Source organism: Haliotis asinina, chromosome 2, assembly GCF_037392515.1.
Source record: "Haliotis asinina isolate JCU_RB_2024 chromosome 2, JCU_Hal_asi_v2, whole genome shotgun sequence".
NCBI lineage: Eukaryota > Metazoa > Mollusca > Gastropoda > Lepetellida > Haliotidae > Haliotis > Haliotis asinina.
In genome coordinates, this window is record NC_090281.1 from 12,374,549 (window position 1) to 12,399,365 (window position 24,817).

A 24,817-nucleotide genomic window follows, 5' to 3' on the forward strand; every position below is an offset into this window, starting at 1 on the left:
TTCATGTATACTGCATGGACGTGCTAGCGTTCATCTACACAGCGTGCGTGATACTATGAACAAAGAGTCAAAATACTGCGAAAGATAAAAGACCTTCCCGACTTCACAGATCGCATGTTGTTCCGCAACAATGATTTCTCCCTCTGTTTTCACCAAAAGCGCAGTGAACCCTGGGATAGCATTGTTATCAGCAACCCAAATCATTTAAACGTAGAAACAGAAATCTTAACACTGAATGGCATGGCAAAGGGAGGTAACTGCGTGAAGAATGAACCACATTTCTCTCACCAGGTGCGATTGGTGTGAACTCCAGTAAGCGAGCGACAGTCAAGAATGAGTGTCGTTTCCTCAATACGAACGTACACACAGTGACATATGACTCACTGTTACGCCAGGTCGTGCATGTTTAATGGAGTAAACCGTCAGACACAACTGCAACAACTGAGATTTTCACCTGTTGAGAGTATACCTGCTCGGGATCATTGTTAACACGAACATCAACAAAGACAACCACTTGCATCAGGTAATCGATTGAAAACTTCTAGTTCTGTCGTTTTAGTAACGGATGTGTTTTGTGATGTTTTAGTTGTTGAATATAAACTTCTAACAACGTCACCTCATGTGATTGTCAGTATGGAGTTTCTTATCACACTTTACTTTATAAATTGAGTTTGTTCAAGCTGGGATTAACACGCACGTAACATTTTCATTTAGATCCGGGAGGAACATAATAACAATCGATCACCGTGCATGATACTAAGTACGTTGATTGGTTAGGCCATAGACTTGCAATGTGATTATTACTTAGCCTTTTGCATTTGTATTAACAGGTATGAATATATTCATCACCTGCTTTGTTAACTACGATTTCATAATTTCTTTTACAAAAATTAAATATTCTGCACCTGCGTTGACAACAGGTGTTGTCGATTTGAATTTGTCTGAGTTTAACTGGGTTAGTTTTTTTACCTGATGGTCAGCTTACACGCTGTATATGCTATCAACACAACATACAATATTAATGCACATGAAACAATGGAGAGTTTTATTCTTAATTTTTCAAATAAGTCAGTTTAAATTTTCTATTCATAATTACTAGATATAGGGAGGTTGATATATTCAGGAAACATACACTCGGTAACACAAGACTTTATGCTGTAAGATGCACTCTGTTGAGAAAGGTGATGTGCTCAATTCATTTTAACGAGAGTTTCAATGGTCATCTAATAATCTTTCCGGACAAAAGTGGGTGGAAGTGCGCACCCCTGCACCCACTTCTGGGTCCGCCAATGGTATTGACATACAACTTGCTTGGCAACGTTAGACTCTATGTCGAAACGTCTCCTATACAGAATGAGGAAGCTGTATATCTATAAAAATAGTCCCAATTCTTCAAGGCAAAATGTTCCTCGTTATCATGGATGTACATTAAGCACTGCACGCAGCCAAGTTATACAACATGTACCGTACATCCATTATACATACACGTATGGTATGATTCTACAGGCAGAGGTAGATATACATCGCATGGCATACTGTTGTGTCGTGGTGACCTCATTTAGCTTCGAATTACCTGGAGCTAAAACCCGAGTGTGTCGCTGCTTGTTTAACACGTACTGGGAGAAAGCAAATTCTTTTGGTTTGATTCAGGCGTTTACGTAGGCAATAACCTGTATAACGTTTGGAATTATAACCTGACAAATGAATCTCATTTCAGACACAAGACTGGAATAAACATGAATATTTAATTACGACGGTAAAGGCTTCATGTTTCTCATGCATATATACCGAATATCATTTCAATGCACTTTGGGTGACGATGTGGTTGCTGTAGGATCCCGTATTTGTCCCGGGCGCTGTTATATAGCTGGTATATTGGTGAGTGCAGTGTTTAAACAACAAACTGGTGGCAATATTTGTGATGAAAATACATGTACAGGTGACACAGATGACATTTCCCAAACGGCAGGTCGTATGTCTGTGTATATTGCAAATATATGGAGGATAATGCGATGATTGACAGACTCGCTCGTCGTTCACTATGGATACTAGCCTAGATAATACAGTATTCTGTCTTCATGGTGTCTCGTACCGTTTGTTACCATGGATACAACGCGATGTGTATTTTGATGTAATGTGAGCTGAGAAGAATGCGCTTTATTGCAGCTTTCATTTTTGTCAGTAAGTACCAAAGATTTATTGACAGTGTCTGTGTGTAGTTTGTCTGGTCCGTAGTCCAGTGGACAGTGTGCCTGGAGCGAGGAGGTAAGGGTTCAAATCCTGGTCTCGTCGTGCTGAAAGACGTTAGAATGCGGTACTTGTTGTTATCTTTCTTCCGCTGAGCTTCTTAACTGTAAGACAACTAGTCTGTCCAAAAATCACTGAACTGCATTAATGCTAAAGCTCTAAACGCAGAAAGTCCAGATCTTCCTCATGTTCTGAATCTCCCTTCTCACTGGGCTCCTCTTCATTTTAAATGTCCGTGTTTGTATGTTAGTTGGTTAGTACTTTAAAAGTCATCAGTCAAGACTTGTATAACGCGCACGCACATACCTACGCACGCACACGCATGTCGTTGTATGAATGAGATCTTAACCTCCATGCCACGTCACTGCATGTAGTTGTCAAAGGAAAGCTGATGTGCAGAAGCCACAACTGCAGTCCCCCAAGTGACTCTGTGTCATTCGAACTCGACCATGGGCAGGGAAGAATGAAACATCCTATCTCGAAGTCTATGGCCAAGATAGATAAGACTATACAATATCGACTTACCCATAGATCCGAGTAAAGCGGAGTGCTGATTTGAGAGGGTAATATCGATATATTTCATCGTCTTAAACATGTCAGTTATCCAGTTCGAATTGCCTGGCGGTGGGAATGTCTGGACCTAGGTTGACGAAGCTCTCTTAGCGCTAAGATCGTCGTGAGTTACTGTATGACACTTACGATTATCTTTTTGCTAGGAGAACTTCGAAAATCTGGGCCCTGGTTCTTAAGCGTTCCTCAGTCACCCAGAAGCCCCCTGTCAGTTTTCTACTTTTGTGGTTTAACAACATGCCACACCTCACTGGAATTGTTAAAGGCGATGTAAAAACATCCGCATTCGCTAAGTGTGAAGCTCGTTTGTAGTTTCCCCCACAAGTCCTGAGAGATCGCGGAAATGTAGCAAAATAAAGTCGGCGTAAAACCATTTTCACCCACAGCGTTTGAAGCTTATTCGTGTTTTCCCCACCTCGCGTTATACTGACTGAACATTGCTAACATCGGCAAAAAACAATGCTACCACTTCTAAGTACTTATTACATGTAACGGTAATGACACTCTGGGCTTGACACGAACAGTCATTTCTAAAATATCACTGTGACTCGTAACACAAGGAGTGATTGAGTATTGTTTTACGCTCTATTCCACGGGCACGGCAGGGGACACCAGAAATGGGCTTTACCCATTGTATCCATGTGGGCATTGAACCCGGGTCTTCGGGGTGACGCTTAATCAACACCTCGTAACACAAAGAGAACGATATGTATTTGATTTTCTCAATCCCTGCAGCGATGCATTTTCACCATATGCGTGCGTGTCGTGTCGTGATAAGCTTTGATTCATGCGTTACATGCATTGACTCGGCGTTATCTGGGTGTAGGTTAAGCTGACAGTGCGGAGATACGCACGGTGATCTAACCACGACGGTATGTCTCGAGACTAAAACACTTTGGACTCTGTTGCCAGATGTCATGGTCTGTAATCGTATTCCCTTATCACAAATTAACTAGCGTTGTAGGTGGTGCCAGGAGTTCGATCATTGCTATTTCCATGACAACAAATATACGTGACCAAGGATTTACCTCGACTCACAAAAAATGGGGGACGTAAGGGCCCCAGTTACACGTTTTAAGGGTCCTTGCAGGCAATATGAGGGTCCTGTGTGACGTAGAGAAATCGTCCGTTTTCATAATTTCGTCAGAGCCCGGAATGAATCATTGATCATGTGGACTTATGGATGAAATGATGCACATAAAAGGTTTGAAAAGAAAAAGTCATATACGTGCTGTAGGTACAAAGAATCGACGAATGACATTGTGTGTCACTCTGAACACGGGGAACTGATTTCCCGTTACGATTCTTTACATTAAAATTGTGTGTTTACTGGACATGTACGTGGTTATTTGATCCACGTACAGCCGATGGTGCAACGCGCACAGAGGCCATATACTGGTGTGGTATTGCAGGAATATTGCTAAAAGCGGCGTAAAACCATACTCACTCTATGTTGGGATATATTAGTTAGTATTGGCTTGTAATACTGATTTTCCCATATTCTATACGTATTAGTGTGCAAGAAAGCATGAATTTGTGGGACAATGGCGGTTACGTGAATAAGCAGCTTACCACGGGTTCAGGAAGAGCAAACCGTTGACATGACGGATGTGACCTGTCACGAACGTTCATGATGTAGATGCAGGCTGCCACACGAACCAGGGCGGCAAGTCTGACCAACTGATACACATTACTGCCATTGTTGGTTCAATGCATTCCAGACATATAGCCCATTTATGACCACGGTGTTCTCCAGGCTGTTTACAACACTTGTATTGATGGTCGAAGAGCTTTTTTTACGGTGATCACAAAAATAGAGTGAGTGAGTATGTTTTATGCCACTTTTAGCAATATGCCAGCAATATCACGGCTGGGACACCAGAAATGGGCTTCACACATCGTAGCCATAAGGGGAATCAAACCCTGGTCTTCGGTATGATGAGCGAACGCTGTAGCCACTCGGCTACCCCACCGCCCCTCAATAACAGAACTTGTACTTCAGGTTTAATCGTTAAGGTTGGAAAGTCCGCAAAAGTTTAAGGATTATCTGTGTTTCTGTCTTGATGTACTTATTTTGAATTGGAGTCAAATAAAAACTTTAAATGCCGTATTAGATACAGCTATAGCCGCCTTTAAAAAGAAAGATTTCTCTTCCACTTACAGTTAACTGACATCAGTGACAACCAGACTACGTAGAACATCCATTCAGAATGATGTCCAATTCAGTAACCTGACGGTACAATTCACAATCACAAGAAAAGCGTTTATCCGTAAACGTCGACCGTCCACAACCATTCAGTTGTCATTCCCCTGCCTTTGTATATTATTGCTGTGGCCTCTAATCTCTTTATCATGCAACTCCGTTAAGGACAAGGGTGAAGAGTGACGACGCAAATATTGATCAACCTGCAGACAGATCAGTTCATGAGCTTGTTTTCTTTGGTATCTCAACTTTATATTATTTGCTCAAAATTTGTGGCTGACACGTTTCGCCCTTTATCAGCATAACAGTACATGCCATTAGTTTCAGGGTGTCTCGCCGGAAGTCGAATGAAATGATTCATGATCTGCTTGGTCGACAGGCCATAACTTCGCGACATAGCTTAACCCTGTGAAGAGCTGTTAAGGAGATGACAACAGTGTTGAAAGCATGTACTACGTAATGCTTTTTGGGACATGTTGACCGGCCCGATATTTACCCCCGTGTGTGGCTGTGTTGACGAGCTACATAACGACGCGACCTTTATTGTTGTACATGTATTCAGAGACTCAGTAATTGTGGAAGGTATGAATAATTAGCCATAGATTGTGACAGTCGTTTCCGAGTACATTTGTTTTTCCTTTTTGTCGTACTCCTGTATGACGGACATGTTGTACAGTCCGCATGAGTGCCGGCTTAGACGGCTTCCACTGTATTTTACATGGCTAGGAATGACTGCCTTTGGTTACGTCTTCAGGCTGTCATTCTAGTTTACAAAACGATTTACTTTGGGTGCGTTGGGATATCCTTGTGGTTGTAGTGTTTGTCGCGCTGAATACGCGTGTTCGGTTCCCCACATGAATGCATTTTGTGGTGCTCCCTGCCAAACTGTTCAAACAATTCATTATGTGGCGTAAAACATAACTCTCACATTTACGCCACATACCCAGGTCCAGTTATGTTGACAGTTGGGCTGTTACGATGCATGCAAATATCGATGGATTGAAATTGTTGACTGTCCGATAGCAATTCATCGATGGCAGAAACTAAAAACTATCGATTGTTTAGTAATTGACTTTCTTTGATAGGTACAGGTTCAAGCGCCTGCTCGTCGCGCCGAAGATCCGGGTTCTATTCTCAAATGGCTACAGTGTGAGAACCCCATTTCTGGGGTCCGCCACCGCGATATTGCTAGAATATTGCTAGAAGCGGCGTAAAACCAAACTCACCCACTCATCCAGTATTGTTTGACATTACAGCAGTAAGGCTGTCGCTTGTCATATAAAGTTGCCATGGAATGAGTCACGGAAAGAATATACTAGGATACTAGTTCATGGAGGAAGCTGTCCGACTATGTTTCAGTATGTGTCTAACACTACCGTGAAACATGGTAACACTATCGCTTGAAGGAGCTCGTGTTTAGAGCCCTGTGTACTCAGAAAGACGTTGTGTTTGTACGACCAGGGGCTGTTTGCTGTGCGAGACAAACAACACATTTTCTGCGGAAATCGATGAGGGTTTTGGGGGGGAAATGTTAAAAAATAACTCGACCGCTCCGATTCAAACAAAATGCTCAAAATAGACGAGTTTGTATTGAGGGGACGAATGATAATTATGATAAACATACTTCCTCATGTTGTTGCGATACAAGGAGCAGGTTTCATGTTTGTAGCTAAAATAAGATATGGCATAGCTGACATGTGAACCCACTCATAAATATTAACATGGAATCCCTTAGATTTGTTTCTGTGAGGTCCCGGCGTTGATGTAAGAAGGTGTACGCATAACGAATGCCCTTGGAAGATCAATACTAGCTATATCTGGGGTAAAATGTGTCAAGCCCATTTCTGATGTCACCCGCCCTGATATTTGCTGGAATATTGCTAAAAGCGGCGCAAAACCAAACTCAATCATTCACTATGAAAATGAACCGATCTGAAGATCATTTAAATAAAAGTGTTTCGCTTCCACAAACTTTTGCTGCGGTGCTACTGTGTATATTTTTACTGTCCTTTTCTTCGCACAGGGAACACACTACTTCTTACACACCCCGTTTTTCTACAAAGACCAGCCCGTCAGCAGAGCCCTTGAAATGTCACTATAGGTGCCTGGGGCTAATGCTTCAGCCAACACTTGGGATCACTGTGTAGCCCGGGGATAGTACTTCGCAAGGCTTACGTGTACATTTGATCTGAAGATCATCACAGCCAAAACAAATTGAGCCGCGGGGCATGTACGCTTGAGTGAAGGTTGGATCCTGTCTGTCAACACACATGTACACAACACGGAAACAGTTTCCTTGTGAAAGTAAGTCAATGTTTGACGACTTCACACCTCAGTAAGCCGTGACGCCATCGGATAATCGATTTATAATGTGACCGAAATGATGCAACGTCAACGTCTGTCTACGTTGAACCGCCATTGTTACTTAATGTGGGTTGAGTAAGAAATGGTTAAAGGCCTGCGGTCGGGTTTAGTCGCCGGTTTGTGAGAGATAGGGGCATTGCTGATCGCCATTGTGTTGAAAGACATCTTGATCACAGTCCCGGAACTATATTATTTTACTGTTGGTTCCTGCAATCTAAATGCGCTAAATGAGGCAAAGTTAGATTTCCCAAGGTTTTGAATCTCGCAGCTCTCTCAAGCTCATTTTCAGTTTAAATGAGGCCATTTGTTTCACTCTTAGTTTTATATTTCGGAGACTAAGTGTCAGTCTAATAAAGGTCGTGTGACATTCCTTTGTTGATGAGGCAGGTGTCGGGGCAATTGCTTGGTGAAGGAAGTTGTTAGCTGACATAGCCTCGTTAATTATGTGTATTAAATGATACAGAAATAAACAGAATATGCAGTAAGATGTTACTTATTGTTATAAATATAATTTTAGTTTCACAATCCGATAGCAAATGTTATAGATGCGCACATGTCCCTGTGAGATATTTCCGTCACTGTCGGTGTAGTAGGAACGCATTGCAGTGGTGTCATTCAGATGGAAAATAACTGGTTACTCGGGTATGTGTGCGTTATCAGCTGTTGAGAATGAATGCTTACTGCGGGCATTTCAACCCACAGACTAAACTTGTTTACCCGTCTTTACCGCTGTAATGGAATAAAGGTGCCTGTCGAACCGAACTATGTGCCTTCACAGACTTAATTCTACAATACGTTTTTATGTCCTCAATGTGTTTTAATGCTTAGTGTAGACTTCTAGTACGGAATGAACTAAACTAACGAAAAGCTAAATTATGCTCACGATCAGATTGCAATCACGTGACCCAAGTCCATCTCATGATTTTGAATCCGAAACTGTGCCACCCGGAAGCATTAAGGGATATGTGTCTGCTGTGTGTGTAATACTCACAGCACGTCAACAGCTGTGATTAATTAGTCTCGATTGTCTGCCGCAACTGTTGCCATCTGAGTCTAAAAAGCAAAGTGTGGTGAAAGATACATGTATGGCTCGCTGAAATTCGATGATGACGCTCATATTTCTCGTAAAACGTGGGAACGAGCGTCCAGTCTGTCGAAGCAAATGGGATTCGCTCAACAGAGTTGCGTCCCTTGGCGTTCAGTAATCTGCTTGTTGTGAGTTTGAATCCCGCATTCGCCCTGAATCGTGTCTTGGTCTGGCAGCACCATTCCCGTGCTCATGGGTTTCTGCCCAAGTCTCGAAGGTAATAATTTATAGTTCAAATGATAATTTCTAACAATATGCAATATATAAAATTAACACGTTGTGCCTTTAACGGATCGGCGTACTTGGTACTATCTGCGTATCTGGACTGCCACGTTTAAAGGTTACAATTACTATACATACATACATAGCATTTCGTACAGGCTTGGTGCAAGACTGGGTCCCATCTAAGTGGTGCTTGTGTGGGACCCCCCATCATGTCGGCCTAGTTGTTGAAGCACTGGCTCCACACGCCGAAAACCCGGGTTCGAATCCCCACATGGGTTCAGTGTTGGAAGATTGCTACAAAACGGCGAAAACCAAACTCACTCCACCATGTCGGACTTTTGCTCCCACGTAACGCTGACACGATGCGATATAACTGGAATATCGTACCGAGTGGCTTCTTATTCATGCCATTAACGATTTTATAATAAATGGCAGCAAGTACTTACAGTCAACTGCACCAGATATCACAGCAACGCATGACTGAGCGATACACGCACCGTAATAACCTTTGTAGTATTGTTGAGGTTTTGATCACTGTGTACGGCAGTGATGGTAGAAGGTAGGTAGTGCTACGTGATATAAACACACTGTCAACTATGTACCGTCAGTTACGTTCGACACTAGGGTGGGCAAGTGGCTAAAGGGTTCGCTCGTCGCGCAGGAGAACCGGATTCGATGCCCCATATGGGTGCAATGTGTGAAGCCAATGTCCGGTGTCCAACGCCGAGATATTGCATCGACATTAAAAGCGGCGTAAAACTATACTCACTCAGTTTTAGGTTCTGTTTTCTAGTGGAATCACATGAGTTGGTACGCCGCAGTCGTAATGGAAAGATGTTGTTATTACAGACCCGTGACGTAATGGCGATGGATGTCGACTTACCAATTCTTACCTCTAGCAGTACGTTACTTAGATCTGACATGACCCGTGAAGGTCCCCCAGTAGAATTGGCCTTCAGCAAACCATGCTTGCCATAAAAGGCGACTAACGGGATCGGGTGGGTCGTTGGATTGTCTGGTCCAGACTCGATTATTCACAGATTGCCGCCATATAGCTGGAATATTTCTGAGTGCGGCGTAAAACTAAACTCAGTCACTCACTCACTCACTCACTTAAATCTGACATACCCCAGTGCCACTAAACATTTCACAGGGGTAATCTAATCGGGGATAGATCTGTCCGAAGATTTGAAAATGTTGGCGTGCGAAATGTATGCGATATAGGCACGAACCGGGCACATGCTCGGTTATGTTTAAGACAACAACAAAGGAAAGTATCCGCGACACCAGACGTCCATGCCTATGCCCGAACGTGTGTGCGTTTGTGAGTGCATTTTCGAAGACGTGTACAACATCCCAATAGTTACTTTAATTTATGCGTCCGTGCGTGCGCGCACGTGCGTACTTTTGTGGAGAAACTGCATGATTGGTAATTTTCCTCGAACGACCACGAAACGAGTCCACTCAAATGCTGACCAGTACCGCAAACAGAAGTATGCTAGGCTGTCTCATCTCTTACAGAAGTATACCAGGCTGTCTTGTCTACAGAAGTATACTAGGCTGTCACATCTCTTTCAGAAGTATACTAGGCTGTCTCATCTCCTACAGAAGTATACTAGACTGTCTTATTTACAGAAGTATACTAGGCTGTCTGATCTCTTACAGAAGTATACTAGGCTATCTCATCTCTTTCAGAAGTATACTAGGCTGTCTCATCTCTTACAGAAGTATACTAGACTCTTATTTACAGAAGTATACTAGGCTGTCTGATCTCTTACAGAAGTATACTAGACTGTCTTATTTACAGAAGTATACTAGGCTATCTCATCTCTTTCAGAAGTATACTAGGCTGTCTCATCTCTTACAGAAGTATACCAGGCTGTCTCATGTCTTACAGAAGTATACTAGACTGTCACATCTCTTACAGAAGTATACTAGGCTATCTCATCTCTTTCAGAAGTATACTAGGCTGTCTCATCTCTTACAGAAGTATACCAGGCTGTCTTATTTACAGAAGTATACTAGGCTGTCTGATCTCTTACAGAAGTATACTAGGCTGTCTGATCTCTTACAGAAGTATACTAGGCTGTCTGATCTCTTACAGAAATATACTAGGCTGTCTCATCTCTTTCAGAAGTATACTAGTCTGTCTCATCTCTTACAGAAGTATACTGGGCTGTCTCATCTCTTACAGAAGTATACTGGGCTGTCGTATCTCTTACAGAAGTATACTAGGCTGTCTCATCTCTTACAGAAATATACTAGGCTGTCTCATCTCTTTCAGAAGTATACTAGGCTGTCTTATTTACAGAAGTATACTAGGCTGTCTCATCTCTTACAGAAGTATACTAGGCTGTCTCATCTCTTACAGAAGTATACTAGGCTATCTCATCTCTTTCAGAAGTATACTAGGCTGTCTCATCTCTTACAGAAGTATACCAGGCTGTCTCATGTCTTACAGAAGTATACTAGACTGTCACATCTCTTACAGAAGTATACTAGTCTGTCTTATCTGCAGAAGTATACTAGGCAATCTCATCTCTTACAGAAATATACTAGGCAATCTCATCTCTTACAGAAATATACTAGGCTGTCTCATGTCTTACAGAAGTGTACTAGTCTGTCTTATCTCTTACAGAAGTATGCTAGGCTGTCTCATCTCTTACAGAAGTATACTGGGCTGTCGTATCTCTTTCAGAAGTATACTAGGCTGTCTTATCTCTTACAGAAATACATTAGGCTGTCTTATCTTTCACAGAAGCATACTAGGCTGTCTCATCTCTTGCAGAAGTATACTAGGCTGTCTCATCTCTTACAGAAGTATACTAGTCTGTCTTATCTCCTACAGAAGTATACTAGGCTACCTCATCTCCTACAGAAGTATGCTGGGCTATCTCATCTCTTGCAGAAGTATACTAGGCTGTCTTATGTCTTACAGAAGTATACTAGGCTGTCTCATCTACAGAAGTATGGATATGCCGGCGTTTAAAATGTTTCTTTTATTCATTGCTTGAAATGACGTTGACAAGAGTTAAGCTCAAATCGCTACCTATTCATGGTACAGCATCTATTAATTTTATCTCCCACCTGGGTCCTCAGAATATCACCAAGAGCTGAATAGTACATTTAATGTGGCAGGCAAACATTTACCTGGATTTCACCACACTAAGCGTAATGTTTATTCCCAAATTGCACTTATTGACGTCATGCCAGCTGCCACGGGGCGCGGTCATCATCAATCATGCATTTCACGCGCCACCTGTGCATCATATTGCGTATCAAACATATCGACAAACATGTGACTTTGCATTTCAATGCATTTGTAGGCTTTTCCCGGCCTTTCATGTGGGGCGAAGGCCGTACAGTAAACCTGCCTCCGACACCACAGGCCAGAGGGCTCCTGTTTCTTAATGGCTTTCAAGTGGGGAAGTAAACGTGTTGACATTAATGTATTTGTTATAGCTACGTCTAGCCTATCTCTTACAATGTTTTTCTTCTTCAATTTAGTGTCCTGTTGTGATCATTGGTTTGTTTGTTGTGTAACCCTGTAATATTCACCAAGCGATGCAACCGCCTGGTGTGTCAGCAAGACTGACAGAGGGGGTAGATCGGGGCGTTTTATCATACTCATCAAGCATCCGTTGCATGGAAACATAATTACACGTGTCATGTATAGTACACAATTTACTATTGTGACATTTCCTCGTAAACTATATGAAAGGAATCACGGGAAAGAAGTCGTTTTCAATATTAAATGTTGAAGAGAAGAGACATTGAGCACCTGTTGAAAAAAATACTACGCATTCAAAACCGAATTCAGACACACTGTCTCCAAAACGGTCGCAGCGGTGCAGCATTCGTTACGCTACATTGTCTACATAGTTACGGCTGCTTATGCGAACGGATATTTTGCTGTCCGTCGAGTAAAATCCATTTCACACTCTCTTTAAGTGAAACATTAAAAATCTCAAGAAAACGTATTTTAAGCGTAACATTGCAAACGTTAAGAAAACAGGCCAGAAATGTGAACAATCTCGCGCTCTCCGACAATGAACTACGTCCTTCGTGATGACTTACGTTGACCTCGGCTAACCTGGATTGCTGGCACTAGTGTAACCTCGGGCATTATTAATACATGCGTCAGGAAGTGCTTGACCGATAGCCGGGGAATCAATATTGACAACAAGCATCATTATGGCAGGGCCATGAGCCAGGGCTTCTGATCATTAGATGAATTGGGATGATAGCACTAGTCTGTCTGACAGTTTCCCAACTTTCCTCCTAGCCCTGAAAAGTCGAACTGAAACAAGTCTACACTTAGCCAAGGTTCTGATACAGACATTTGATACATGCCAGGTGTGATGGATGACAACTTCTTTCTATTCTTATATTCTCCGTCTTTGAGCTAATTCTTGCTCCTTCATCATCCAGGGGCGGTGGGGCAACCTCGTGGTTAAAGCGTCTGTTCGTCTCGCTGAAGACCGGGGTTCGATTCCACACATGGGCACAATGTGTGAAGTCCATTTCTGTTGTCCCCCATCGTGATATTGCGGGAATATTGCGCCGTATAACCACACTCACCCACCCATCCTTCATCCATCATGTTCGTCCAGCTTCTAAATGCCTTTCAAGAATTTTATGTAACCTTTCAGTGTTATGTTAAGTACCTTTCAGTGTGAGCGAGATGTTGTGGGATTCCTGGAGAGACGTTGTTGTCGATGTGGTTGCCGACGTAGTAGGTGATGTGATTACTGATGTAGTGGCTGATGTAGTAAGAGAGGTTGTTGCTGAAATATATTTGCACTATGTATGTGAATTATGACCCGGATATGGCCTACATTTCCGAAATAAATAATAAATCATTATTCAGAGGTCAATCGTCAGTTTAAGGTGGGATATAGGCAGATCCAGATCAAGTTTGTTAAATGACCATTGAAACTGGGTTCAAATGAGCTCTCTCTCTCTCTCTCTCTCTCTCTCTCTCTCTCTCTCTCTCTCTCTCTCTCTCTCTCTCTCTCTCTCTCTCTCTCTCTCTCTCTCTCTCTCTCTCTCTCTCTCTCTCTCTCTCTCTCTCTCTCTCTCTCTCTCTCTCTCTCTCTCAGCATGAAGGCAAGTGGGATATGTCTTGTTACTCCATAACGGTCATTTGTAGGATCACGTGCTTTTGGTTCAAACTTACATCATCATACAATGGACATAAGTCTCTGCTGAATATACATAATTTTGATAGTAACAAACTAACACATATAAAACGGAAAGAGCTCCAGGGAAACCAGAAGCTGGGTAGACTTGCTTCATTTAGGACGTTAGCACTGCAGAGAGGGCTTTGCAGTATGGAAAATAATGTTGTTCAGGGATAGCTACACAGACTAGGTCTAACCAAGTGGTAAACATCCCAGATGCCTCTCCTGATACGTCCGTCAATGCTACAACTCACTGTGCTCGCAACATTACAGAAAAGTCTGTAGGGTATCACGAAGTTGTGGTTCGCCAGAAGTGGACACTCTCCAATCAGAAAGCAGCTTGGCGACTTGCACTCAAGGTTACGCTTTGAAAAACTATTTTCACAAAATTTTCGCGTTAGAATTTGCAAAACCGAACTAAAGGAAATTCTGGTGTGTCTGATAGATTCCCGAGATTGTATGGGTTTAGGCTGGAAAGTGGAAAGTTAAAAATATATATTCCATCGAAGCGAGAGACGAACGATAAATTTCACGGAATGGATTGTGCAGCCTGTACCTGTCGCTCGGAATGTGTCGTGTTTAAAGTTTCGAGGTAACCAGATTGTGAAACATTGCATGCTCGTGATCGTCCCGTTTCCTGTCATGTGATGTTCTTAGATTACGGTTTTACGGTAGCAACCCTTAGATCTGATACTAGTATTAATTAAACTGGCATCTGAAATAAAGTGCGCTGAAATACTGTTTACAATACAACACTGAAAAATTACTCACACATTACATTTTCTCTACTAGAAACGGAGTATTACTTTGCAACGAATTAAATATTCAAATGTAAAAATGAAACGGATTGTTCTTGTTCTTTGAAGCGAGCGTGTGAGTGTAAATGGTTTTACAACAGAACCCGAAATGGGCTGCATACGTAAGGAATCGCACGACGCTTTAACCACAAGACTACCCGTATTTCGGGTATGGCAATATGTGCAGCGCCGTAATGTATGGTGCTGAATGTTGTCCACGCAAACCATTACAACCTTCAAGGTGACATGCCTTTATACCATATAATACAATATGTAAATACACCTAGTGAAAATATAAACGTGAACAACGATAATCTTAAGTAATCTTCTAAGTCAAGCTGATTTTAAACAAAATGCTTTTAAAAAATGTATTTGGAGTTACCTAACCCTGAAATATCTACGTATTACCGGATGTTTCTTACGCACTGGGTGTTTTAAAGATATGTTGTTTAATATATTATTGTTATACATTAAATGAAACACCGAGAACAAATAGGGTTGATCTGTGTTAACGCTTACCACGTACCGCACGTGCGTTTGTTTCACTGTTCCAACTACTGCGTTTACCCCCTCGAAACACAGGTCAATAATAGCGATTGAAACGGTGATCGTTTGTTAAACAACTTTTATACCAAGTTCAATTATAGCATTCTGAAATTTAAATATTCAATTTTCAGGGTAAAAATTTAAGTGTTCGCTGTCTTAATTTTACTTTTGGTTTAAAGTGACATTCATTGGTACGTTTTCACTGCAAACAGACAACTAGTATATATATAATATACCTGGACATACTTGAGTAATTATACCAGAGGGAGCAATATTACATGGTGCAATGTAAAGGTGGTTCGTCATGGCGTCTCCTTGACTATATGTAACAACCTTTGTAGCAAACTTTACGGTGTGTTGCTCTTGTGATAAAGACTACGTGGTATTGAGATCCCAAGGTATTGATGCGTCAATATTAATCATATAGTTTAATAACTTGGAAACGTTCGTGACATATGTGGGAACGGGAATTAAAAAAAAGACGAGATTTATGACTCAATATGGCGTGTCAGTCTCTTATTAAAAAGAGGTCTTATGTGTTAAACTTGACAGGCAGGGAGTTGCCTCCTTTAGGTAGACTCTTGGTTCACGTACAACGAAAACTCATCAATCCGAACTGAGCCATTCCGTGTTTAATCCCAAGGATTGATGACGATCTCTGGTACGTGGCAAAACCACTTCAATATATACTGTCGTTACGTGGCGTTCGGCGTTGTGTGTTCTGTTCAGAACCTTGGTTTTTATTTTGCCTTAATGTTGCTAATAACGATGGAAAGCTATTTACACAGTAACTTGTCGCTCGGTACAGCAGCCGGATCCGGATACAAGGATCCTCGCTATGGGGATCCCGTTAATCCTGACTTATGTATCCGGATTAACCGGCTTTCCTACTTACGAGATCAGGATAGACATGGTTTTGCTATTCGTTCGCGGAAAACAAACGGCGCTTCTTGTTACCCTCACTTATTGCGGCATGTTACACGACTACCATCACGATGAGAGACGGTTGTATAGTCTAGTGGTTTAAGAGTTGGCTTGCCACTCCGAAAACCCGGGTTTGATTCCCCACATGCATATGAAATCTCTGAAGCCCAATTTTGGTGTTTCCCTCGACATTGCTGGAATATTAGGAAAAGCGGCGTAAAACGTAACTCACTCACTCAAATATAAGGGGGCAGTATATGCCTGCGGCCCTTCCGTTTTATTTCCACATTAAACATGCTGCTGGATCTTGCAATTTCTCATCCATTTTGTTTTTGCTGACGATCCAACAATTATTTCCCATTTTAAAGGAGAGGGGATCTAACGATAGCTTTACATGGGACAGAGGAGTTTGCAACGATTGATTGGAGCGTTGAATGAGTATTTTTGTTTCCATGGTGATGACGTTTTGTAGAATGCACAACTGATTAATGATTGATTCAGCAATCATGATAATGAATAAAACACATTGAAGGTATCTTAAAGGGTCCGCGCTCAGGTGTTAAATTCTAACAGTCCCTTTGTAAATGTTTAATTTATAGCCGGGGAATCGCTTAACGTTCAGTGCTTTTGTGCGATTTTATTGTTATAAAGAGGCATATGTTACGCTGATAACAAATAGGCAGAATGCTGCACAAGGGAGTGCGATGAAGACTATCGCGTATCGCGTTGCAACATCACTTGTACATGTGATAAAGCGTGATTTATTCCCCACAGTATTATTTTGTGTCTCCCGCCGTAATACTTCTGGAATATTGTTAAATCCATGTTCACCCACTCACTCACCGTATGCTTTAGTGCTTTAGTGCTCGAACACTTTGCTAATGCCAAGTTGAGTCCTCTGTGGTAGCGCATGTAAATCCGGGACTTACGAGTGAGTGTGAACCACTTATAGCATTATTCCATCAGTATCACTACGGGGAAACCAGCAATGGGCTTGTCACGTTGTACCCTTGTGGGGAATTGATGAAATACGCCATTGGTGCTTGTTATTTAAAATTGTTGATTGGAACCAAACGTAGCTGTTGCCAGATGTTTATTTGCGAGCTAAATCCTTGAAAACAGTACGACAATGTGCGGTTACAAATATACTGAAGGAAACAAAATAAGGGATCACAAGAAAGCTCAAGTGTTGCTTTATTTTTGCCAGGTTTCTACACAGGTCTTGCGATACAAAGCATGTGAAGAAATTTGGAACGTGTGTCATTTCATGTGATAACTTATTTCTTTCCCTTAATATATATCCACCAGGCCAAAATTGAGATACGATAAAGACCTACGATGCCAAATTTACGATGACGAAAAGAAATAAAAAGAGACATTGAATGAATAGATGAATAAATGTCTATAATAAATAAATAAATAAATAAATAAATAAATAAATAAAGCATTCTAAGTAAATAAAGTATTGAAGCACAAGTGTCGAATTAACGAACACCGTTCTGTATACGTCATAACCGTACAATGTTCTTCAGCTATTCATATTGCCAACAACAGTCTCTCTTTGTTACTGTGAGACAATGGGGTCTTGGTACCTTGAGTATAAACACTAGCTCAGCACGATACCTCTGCCTCACGCAGTAAGCATTAGTCTCCCACAGCGGACACCCATTAATCCGGACGTAGCCACCTCGCAGTCGAATGAATATTTGATGGTGTTTACAGTATCGATTCGGTTGAATAGGCAGTGGACCGGCGCGACGCACCGTGGGAAAGGATGTTCAGTATTGTCTACCAACATCTCTGTCGGCTCAGCTACTATTGACGGGCGAAGGAGGCGGGCAGGATAAGCTGTAAATAGAAGAAAATAGGAGACATTATGTAGGGACGTTACGAGGTGGATTTATTGATTGGCAGTTATTAGCTGGGTCTTTGAGGTGCACACTGTTACAAGATAAGTACATGTATCTTCATGGAACGCAAAGAGGGTGATGTGTTTCCTTAGGATGTTCAGTGAGAGGTGAGTCTGGGGACACTGGAGGCTTAGAAGCATATGTTTGTTTTGATTTCTATATTTCCCAAGTTATTATGTGACTTCTTTAAATGACATTTAGAAGCTGTAATGATGAAGAGGAACACCCTTAGCGGATAGACAACTTCTTAATTGCAGTATATGCGATGTTGCGGTGTAGATACTAACGCAGTTATATAGCAAATAATGCTTATTATTTGATGCTCGTCATTATTAGTCCATATTTTCCTGGCTTTGAATCCTGATATGGTGCAGTATGTGAAGCACGTGCGTCGTGTCCCTTTTGATTTGGATGGAATATTGCAGGAAAACCAAAACTTTTTTTAAGTATCGTTCGTGATTGACTAAGTGTTTTTATGTAGGTCTAAAATGACGTTTTCATATGTCAGAACCTGCACAGCTGATGCGAGTATTATCACCCTTCCAGGTTAATCACCCTTACAAGGTATTATTTACATTACAATAGCGAGGACTTTGCCCGACTAGAGTATATTAGATAACTAGTGTAGTGAGGATGATCAAACAGTTTACAACACGAGAGCATAATTATTTAATGCGCAGGTAATGTATAAGGTATGATGAAGATTATCAAAATAGGTATAATTATATTTTTAAATAGAAATAATTGCCCTAGGTCACTTTATCAGTAATGCGAATAAAACGCTTTCAACAACAATGGACGTAACTGTCCTTAGTGGTTTAATCTCGGTTGTTGTGTCAGACGGTACCTTGACATTCTCAGCTACCTTGCTGTATGTGACTGATTTAAGTCACGTGTCGAGGGCGGCTTTACTCTGCGACAGTGTGGACATGTTTTCATGATGGCACCTAATGGAATGGGTGCTTGCAGGTCAGATTCCCAGCAGATGTGCCCTGTAGCTTTAGAAAGGCCACACGTTTTTAGTGAAACTCCGTCTGCCCGGACCATATTAATCAGAAACCGCAGCTATAACGCACTTGTTTATAATAAACGCATAGCATGATTATCCGGAAACTTGTCTTTAAGGACGACGTGTCATTATGATCGGATTATCGAGGTCACTGTGTACAATATATTAAATCAGTAGGTATAATTTTGTAATATTGGTAATGACTGCAAGTCGTGCATTAATAAGCTAGTGCATTAATAAGCGTGATTGATTATCTGGAAAGATGGCAATGCGGACGATGTCTCATTATTGTCGGATTAACGAGGTCGCTGTATACACCATATTGAATCATTTATGTATAATTTTGTAAAATTGATGATGACAGCTTGCCGTGCAAACCTCCATTAATAACAAAACAAGGACAACGCCCAAAAGCAACGTGTGTATATTTGTTCAGTGCCGTAGATGATTGACTTTTCAATAATAAGGCTATGTATGTTATCGGGAAGATCTCAAGATACTGCCTAAGGCAGCATTGGTCCACGCATTCAAAACTGACAATGCATGTTAGTGTCGCATGTCATCACGTCATCACTTGACGAGCCAGGAGGTTGCGTGATAGGGGAACATGCTCAGCCGATTGTGTTTACCCCTGTAGACGAATGTTGGCTTACAGCTGTCGGGAGGCCAACGGCGTATTTTTACCCCCTACTTCGCCTCTTTCGTTCTAGATTAAAGCCAACGCATGTTTTAGTTGGTTGATTATATCATGTGATCAGTGGGGGATTAAACTGTCCTCTTTGTAATTTGACCTGGCAGCCTGTAATCTTCTCCCCGAATCCCGTTATCCGAACTGCGCCCTCGCAGTCGCCCGAATTAACGACTTATAACAGGGGAGTGTCCGAATTCAAGAATTGTTGTTATAGGACAGTGTCCGAATTGACGAATCACTGTTAGACAGCAGTTACTCTACACGTGGAACCTGTGCAGTACGGAACCCCGAATCACCACAAAGTGGTCGATTATGTAAATGATTTTGATATAGTTAGTATAGTAATACTTGCTTCACGTTTACCCGCGTACGAACAGTTACGGTCGAGCATATGCAAGACACCTATATATATTATCCTAAGAAAAGTAATCCTTCTTTTAAATGGTCACAGAAATAGAATGTGAATGCAGCATCCACCTGCGCTCAGCGTGAGACTGTTCTAAGGAGATGTCCTAAATCCCCTGTACTTTCATGGACCCAACTTTACAGATATGTAGCATGCATTCTGCACATCATGTAGTCAGAGGGAAACGGGGTCCAGAAATAAAGAAATTGGGTAAAATCGGTAAATCTCAAATCCCGAGCAGTGACCTGAAACGAATACATTTTTTCGCCTTATCCCATAAACCAGGCACTATGATTTACCTTTGCTGATGTTATTGTACCGGGATGATTTACGATACCTACCTGTGTATTATAGGTCTATACATCGAACAATACCCCATTGTGTCTCCGCTAGGACCCAGGTGGCCCGTGGACGTGTGTTAAGTGGCATTATTATGTATACGGCATGTATGTGTGTACAATATGTCTGGCAAGAAGTAGAGTTTATCCGTATTCTAGTACACGGGGATTGGAGGTCAGTGTTCTAGATTATGTGTCACGCACTAATGGGTTTAGCTGTAGTCTAATCTGCCGATAAAAACCTCTATCTTGGCGATGATTTGGGCATGTTTGCATCTGAATAATTCAGGGGCCGTGGGTTTCCCAGCCGTCCAAGGCGTCGAGTTTCGAGTCCTTGCGATTGTGAGTGAGTGCGTTTGGTTTTGCAACGGGTTTTTAAGCAATATTCCAACTTTTCGCCGCGGTTCCGCCCTCAACACATCAAAAGATGCGGTTTAGAACTGGTCCTCCGCAAACCATGCTTCTGGTGACAAGAGATGACTTATTGGCTATCCGGTTGTCAGGCTTGCAGACTTAGTTGATTATTTACACCCTGCCGGCATATTGGTATATCTGAGGGTAGCGTTAATCACCCAAACAGCAAACACTACGCAGTATTAAACAGCGGTTGCTTCTGCTCTGATGTATATTTAATGGCGATATATCCACGTTCATCACAGCTTCTTGTCTTCCAGATTCCGCATCACTATGTAGAGGCGTCACATCACCATGGCAGCCATGCGCCATTCCGTGTATCTCCATGTACTCTCTACCTTCAACATCATCCTCATTGGACTTGCCAGTAAGTATACAAGGGAGTATCGATCGTTTACTATCATGCGATGCGCCTGTGCTTTAATATCAGGGTATATCTCTATACAAGGTTGCGAGATCGACGATAAGACCCTTTATGGTAGTAAGTATTATTCATGAGTCCTTAGGGGCGGTGGGGTGGCTTAGTGGTTAAGGTCTTCACTCGTCACTCCAAAGACCTGGGTTTGATGCTCCACATGGGTACAATGTGTGAAGCCCATTCTTGGTGTCACCCGCTGTGATATTACAAGAATATTTCTAAAAGCGGTCTAAAAGTAAACTCTCGACTCCATGCAACGGCACAGGAATATGTTTGTATATCTAGAAACCCTGCCCCTGTCATTTTTGGATTACTGCTTTAAAGGTATCGCAAAACTAAACTTACTCAATTTTACTGACAAATAGATCGCAACTGGTTTGGATACGTACAATCACATTTGCTATTTCCGGGGTAATTAGACAGACCTAGGGTTGAGATTTCTGAAGCATTTTTCAGAGTGTTCGAAGTCTTTACTTCCTTCAAATCATATCGAAACATCTTACTGAATATGTGCTTGTAGAGATTGTTAGTAACGAAAGATCAGATATAAGCGCAGATTTATCACGAATCAAGAAATGGTTTTAAAATCTTGTATTTCCATGAGGGTTTCCGAATTGATGCTGCCAAAACTTCACTCAATCACTCATTCATGTTTGTGTTTCTCTTTTTTCTTCCAGCCAATGGAAGCACATTCTGCGAGCAAGTGCGCTGTGAGAACAACAACCCTTGCAGAACTATCTTCTCCCACGGGAAGGGTGACAGCCATGTGTCTGCCGAATGTGTGTGTCATGGGAAGTGGGCGGGGACATTGTGCGAGTCACAGATCCACGTGACACCTGGCGTCGTCACGTCCTCCAGTGCCGAGGTCGTCATCAGTTTCAAAAATCCTTACACAAACACTGTCCAGCCCAATGAACATGGCTTCTCCTACACACTCATGTATTGGAACAACAGCACAGATCATGCATGCGCATTGTTACAGGAACTGACATCACAGTCCCATCATGTCGTTGGTTTGGAACCAAGCACAGATTATACTATATGTGTTGAAAGTGGGATGGTGGAAACGTGTTTCTTAACGTACCACAACGACACGACTTTATCCACAAACTGCCTGGTCGTTACAACGGGGGAAATTCCTAGTCATTCTCATTCTAACAACGCAGCCGCCATTGCTGCCAGCATTCTCATTGTTGTCGTCGTATTAGCAATACTTTTTGCTGCAATCATTTTGAGAAGAAGACATTTTCTATTAGTTGACAATTTGTTTGGATTGTGTCGATGTGCGTGTTGTAGAAAGAAACGACCACAAGAATCGATGGCGGCGACTGATCTGATTGTCTCCCCTGATTCTCCCTTGATGGAGACCTCGACTAAAGTAGACTTTGCGCCTTCGAGCCCAGGGAAACCGAAGCATCGGTTGTTAAAACAACGGACGAGGGGTTATGCTGCATATTCAACGAAAAATGAAAAGAAAATAGTTCTGACAACTGTGTTAGAGTATAATCAAGATGGCGAGGTGTCAGAAAGTGATCCTTTGTCACATATAACGTGATGCAGCGTATGTGTTGTGACGATGTTCCTTATCAACACTGGTGCTTCTGAACTACTTTGGGATTCGATGGCATAGCCCTCTAAAACGCTGAAATTCGATGTGCAAAGTTACGTCCTTTGGATGTACCAGAATCCTGTGATCGAGGGTTCAGATCCTGATTCGCCAGGTTCGTCAGGTTTGTCAGCACCATTCCCGTGCTTGGCATTTCATGAAAAAGGCGATATCTAAGATTTGCATCAATTCAGGATTTTCCACAACATCAAGTGGACCACAGCGACAAGACCGGGATGCTGTTCGAAAGGTGTCATAAATCATTATCTGACTTGCTCACTCTAAACAACTTGCTTGTTTCATCTGTCTCACAATGGGATATCTATCATGTAAAGTATTTTGCACTGTCACATAAAATAATAAAATACGTGCTCAACTGTATATATCTAGTTGTTTTACCTGTGTCGATGGCGGTTTTCTCTCCGAAGGCTTCAGAGGTCAACAGGACAGTGTCATGTAACTGTTTGTGAACGTCGTGCAAACGCACGATGGATATACATACTAAGTTTGCTAATATAGTTGTATTTTTTTATTTCATTGACAGCTTTGATTTAAACGTCGTGGCATATATGGATGGTGATACTGAGGCAGATACTTTGTCCTTTAATCAATGTAGTAATGAAATACCATCGTGGAAATAACGTGGAACTCATTTTGAATTAAATTAAATGTTCTTTTTTCCCTTGGGATATTATAGTACCTGCCATTCTCAATCATAAGGTCATGTGAAGAGCATCTAAATCTGGAGATGGAACGAGAAATTTTCTGAGATTAATATCGTGGGGGTATTGCTCTGTATTTAATAGAGATTTAAAAGCAATGTAAAAGGTTGCTGGAAAGCGTGTAGTTTCTAAGATTGATCTGATCCAATCTAGGCTATGGCCGTCAGATGAAGCAAAGTGGGTCGAGTGGTCTATCTCGTTTCATTGTGCCACAACGAGGTTTGTAACTGCAATCAACTTGGGTGATACACGTCATCGTATCCCGGTTGCTCACGTTGTTCATCATGGATTGTGTGGTCCAGACCCTATTATTTACAGACCGCAGCCATATAGCTGGAATATTGCTGAGTCAGCCAGTAGCGCTATAATTACATTGACTGTTCCGTGGATCACAAGGTACATCCACGGTCGCTCACCGACTCTGTAAAGTCACGCAGATTTAAACTTACTTAGAAGTCACGCCACGTCATCAAGGGGAGTAATTCTTAACCTGATGGTGTCGAAATAGGAGTGACAGCGAATAATGTAAGATATTCTATGTGCGCATCTTTCGGTATACGCAAACGTTTTCTAGCTTCATTGTCAGTCGCGGGTACGTAACTAAACGCTTAAAACAGTAATAAAGCCAGTTTTCATATTTTGAGAATGTGGATTGAACTGTATCTAAGTCATTAACGCAGACGTCTTTATGACATTTGACACTTTACAAATAATACTTTTTGATACATTATGGTCCTGTTACGTTCCTTGACTTTCCAACCATATTTTCTAGTATCTTTACAAGGCTGATATCTTCTTTACAAGGCTAATATCTTCTTTACAAGGCTGATATCTTCTTTGACACCACAAGGTCTGCGAAGCTGACGGTCTGCATGAAGGATCCAGGTTTGGGCATCTCGTAAACTGGTTCACAGACAATTGTACACATGGTAACAGTGGCATCCTGACTGGACGTTCAGGGTTGTCAATAACTAGCAGTCAGCCAAATAAACAGGGAACTATATGAATGATTGGCTGAAAATCAGTGGTGACACCGGGTGTCCACAATAAGGATACATCAGTTCCACCTCTCAAACTATTCGTGTTAAGCGTTTCTGTTGATACCACTACACGGTTGTTTCTGATTATCTGATTCAATTACAAACTAGCGCCTTTGT

At 41.8% G+C, this 24,817-nt stretch overlaps 2 protein-coding genes across 4 annotated transcripts; one reads left to right on the top strand and one right to left on the bottom strand.

Annotated features, from left to right (window-relative positions):
* Positions 1-261: 261 nt before the first annotated feature.
* On the top strand, positions 262-23,319 carry LOC137273241 (uncharacterized). Of its 3 annotated transcripts, XM_067805756.1 has the most exons (4): positions 312-523; positions 7,044-7,324; positions 21,175-21,281; positions 22,010-23,319. In XM_067805756.1, the coding sequence occupies exons 3-4, from the start codon at positions 21,209-21,211 to the stop codon at positions 22,885-22,887; spliced, it is 951 nt and encodes a 316-aa protein (XP_067661857.1). In that variant the 5' UTR covers positions 312-523; positions 7,044-7,324; positions 21,175-21,208; the 3' UTR covers positions 22,888-23,319. The 3 variants fall into 3 exon arrangements, with proteins under 3 accessions (XP_067661856.1, XP_067661857.1, XP_067661858.1); XM_067805755.1 differs by lacking the exon at positions 7,044-7,324 and having other exon boundaries at positions 262-523; XM_067805757.1 differs by lacking the exons at positions 312-523; positions 7,044-7,324 and adding an exon at positions 17,927-18,163.
* On the bottom strand, positions 10,282-12,822 carry LOC137273802 (uncharacterized). The gene is given in 5 exon segments (XM_067806661.1): positions 10,282-10,428; positions 10,430-10,510; positions 10,682-10,747; positions 11,156-11,208; positions 12,774-12,822. Coding segments are annotated over 5 exon segments (396 nt in total).
* Positions 23,320-24,817: the final 1,498 nt, after the last annotated feature.

Excerpts from the sequence above, each read along its gene's own strand:
- LOC137273241 (XM_067805755.1), top strand. The coding sequence starts at position 21,209 with ATGGCAGCCATGCGCCATTCCGTGTATCTCCATGTACTCTCTACCTTC. Across the intron at positions 21,282-22,009 it reads CATCCTCATTGGACTTGCCA|CCAATGGAAGCACATTCTGC; the intron begins GTAAGTATACAA and ends TTTTTCTTCCAG.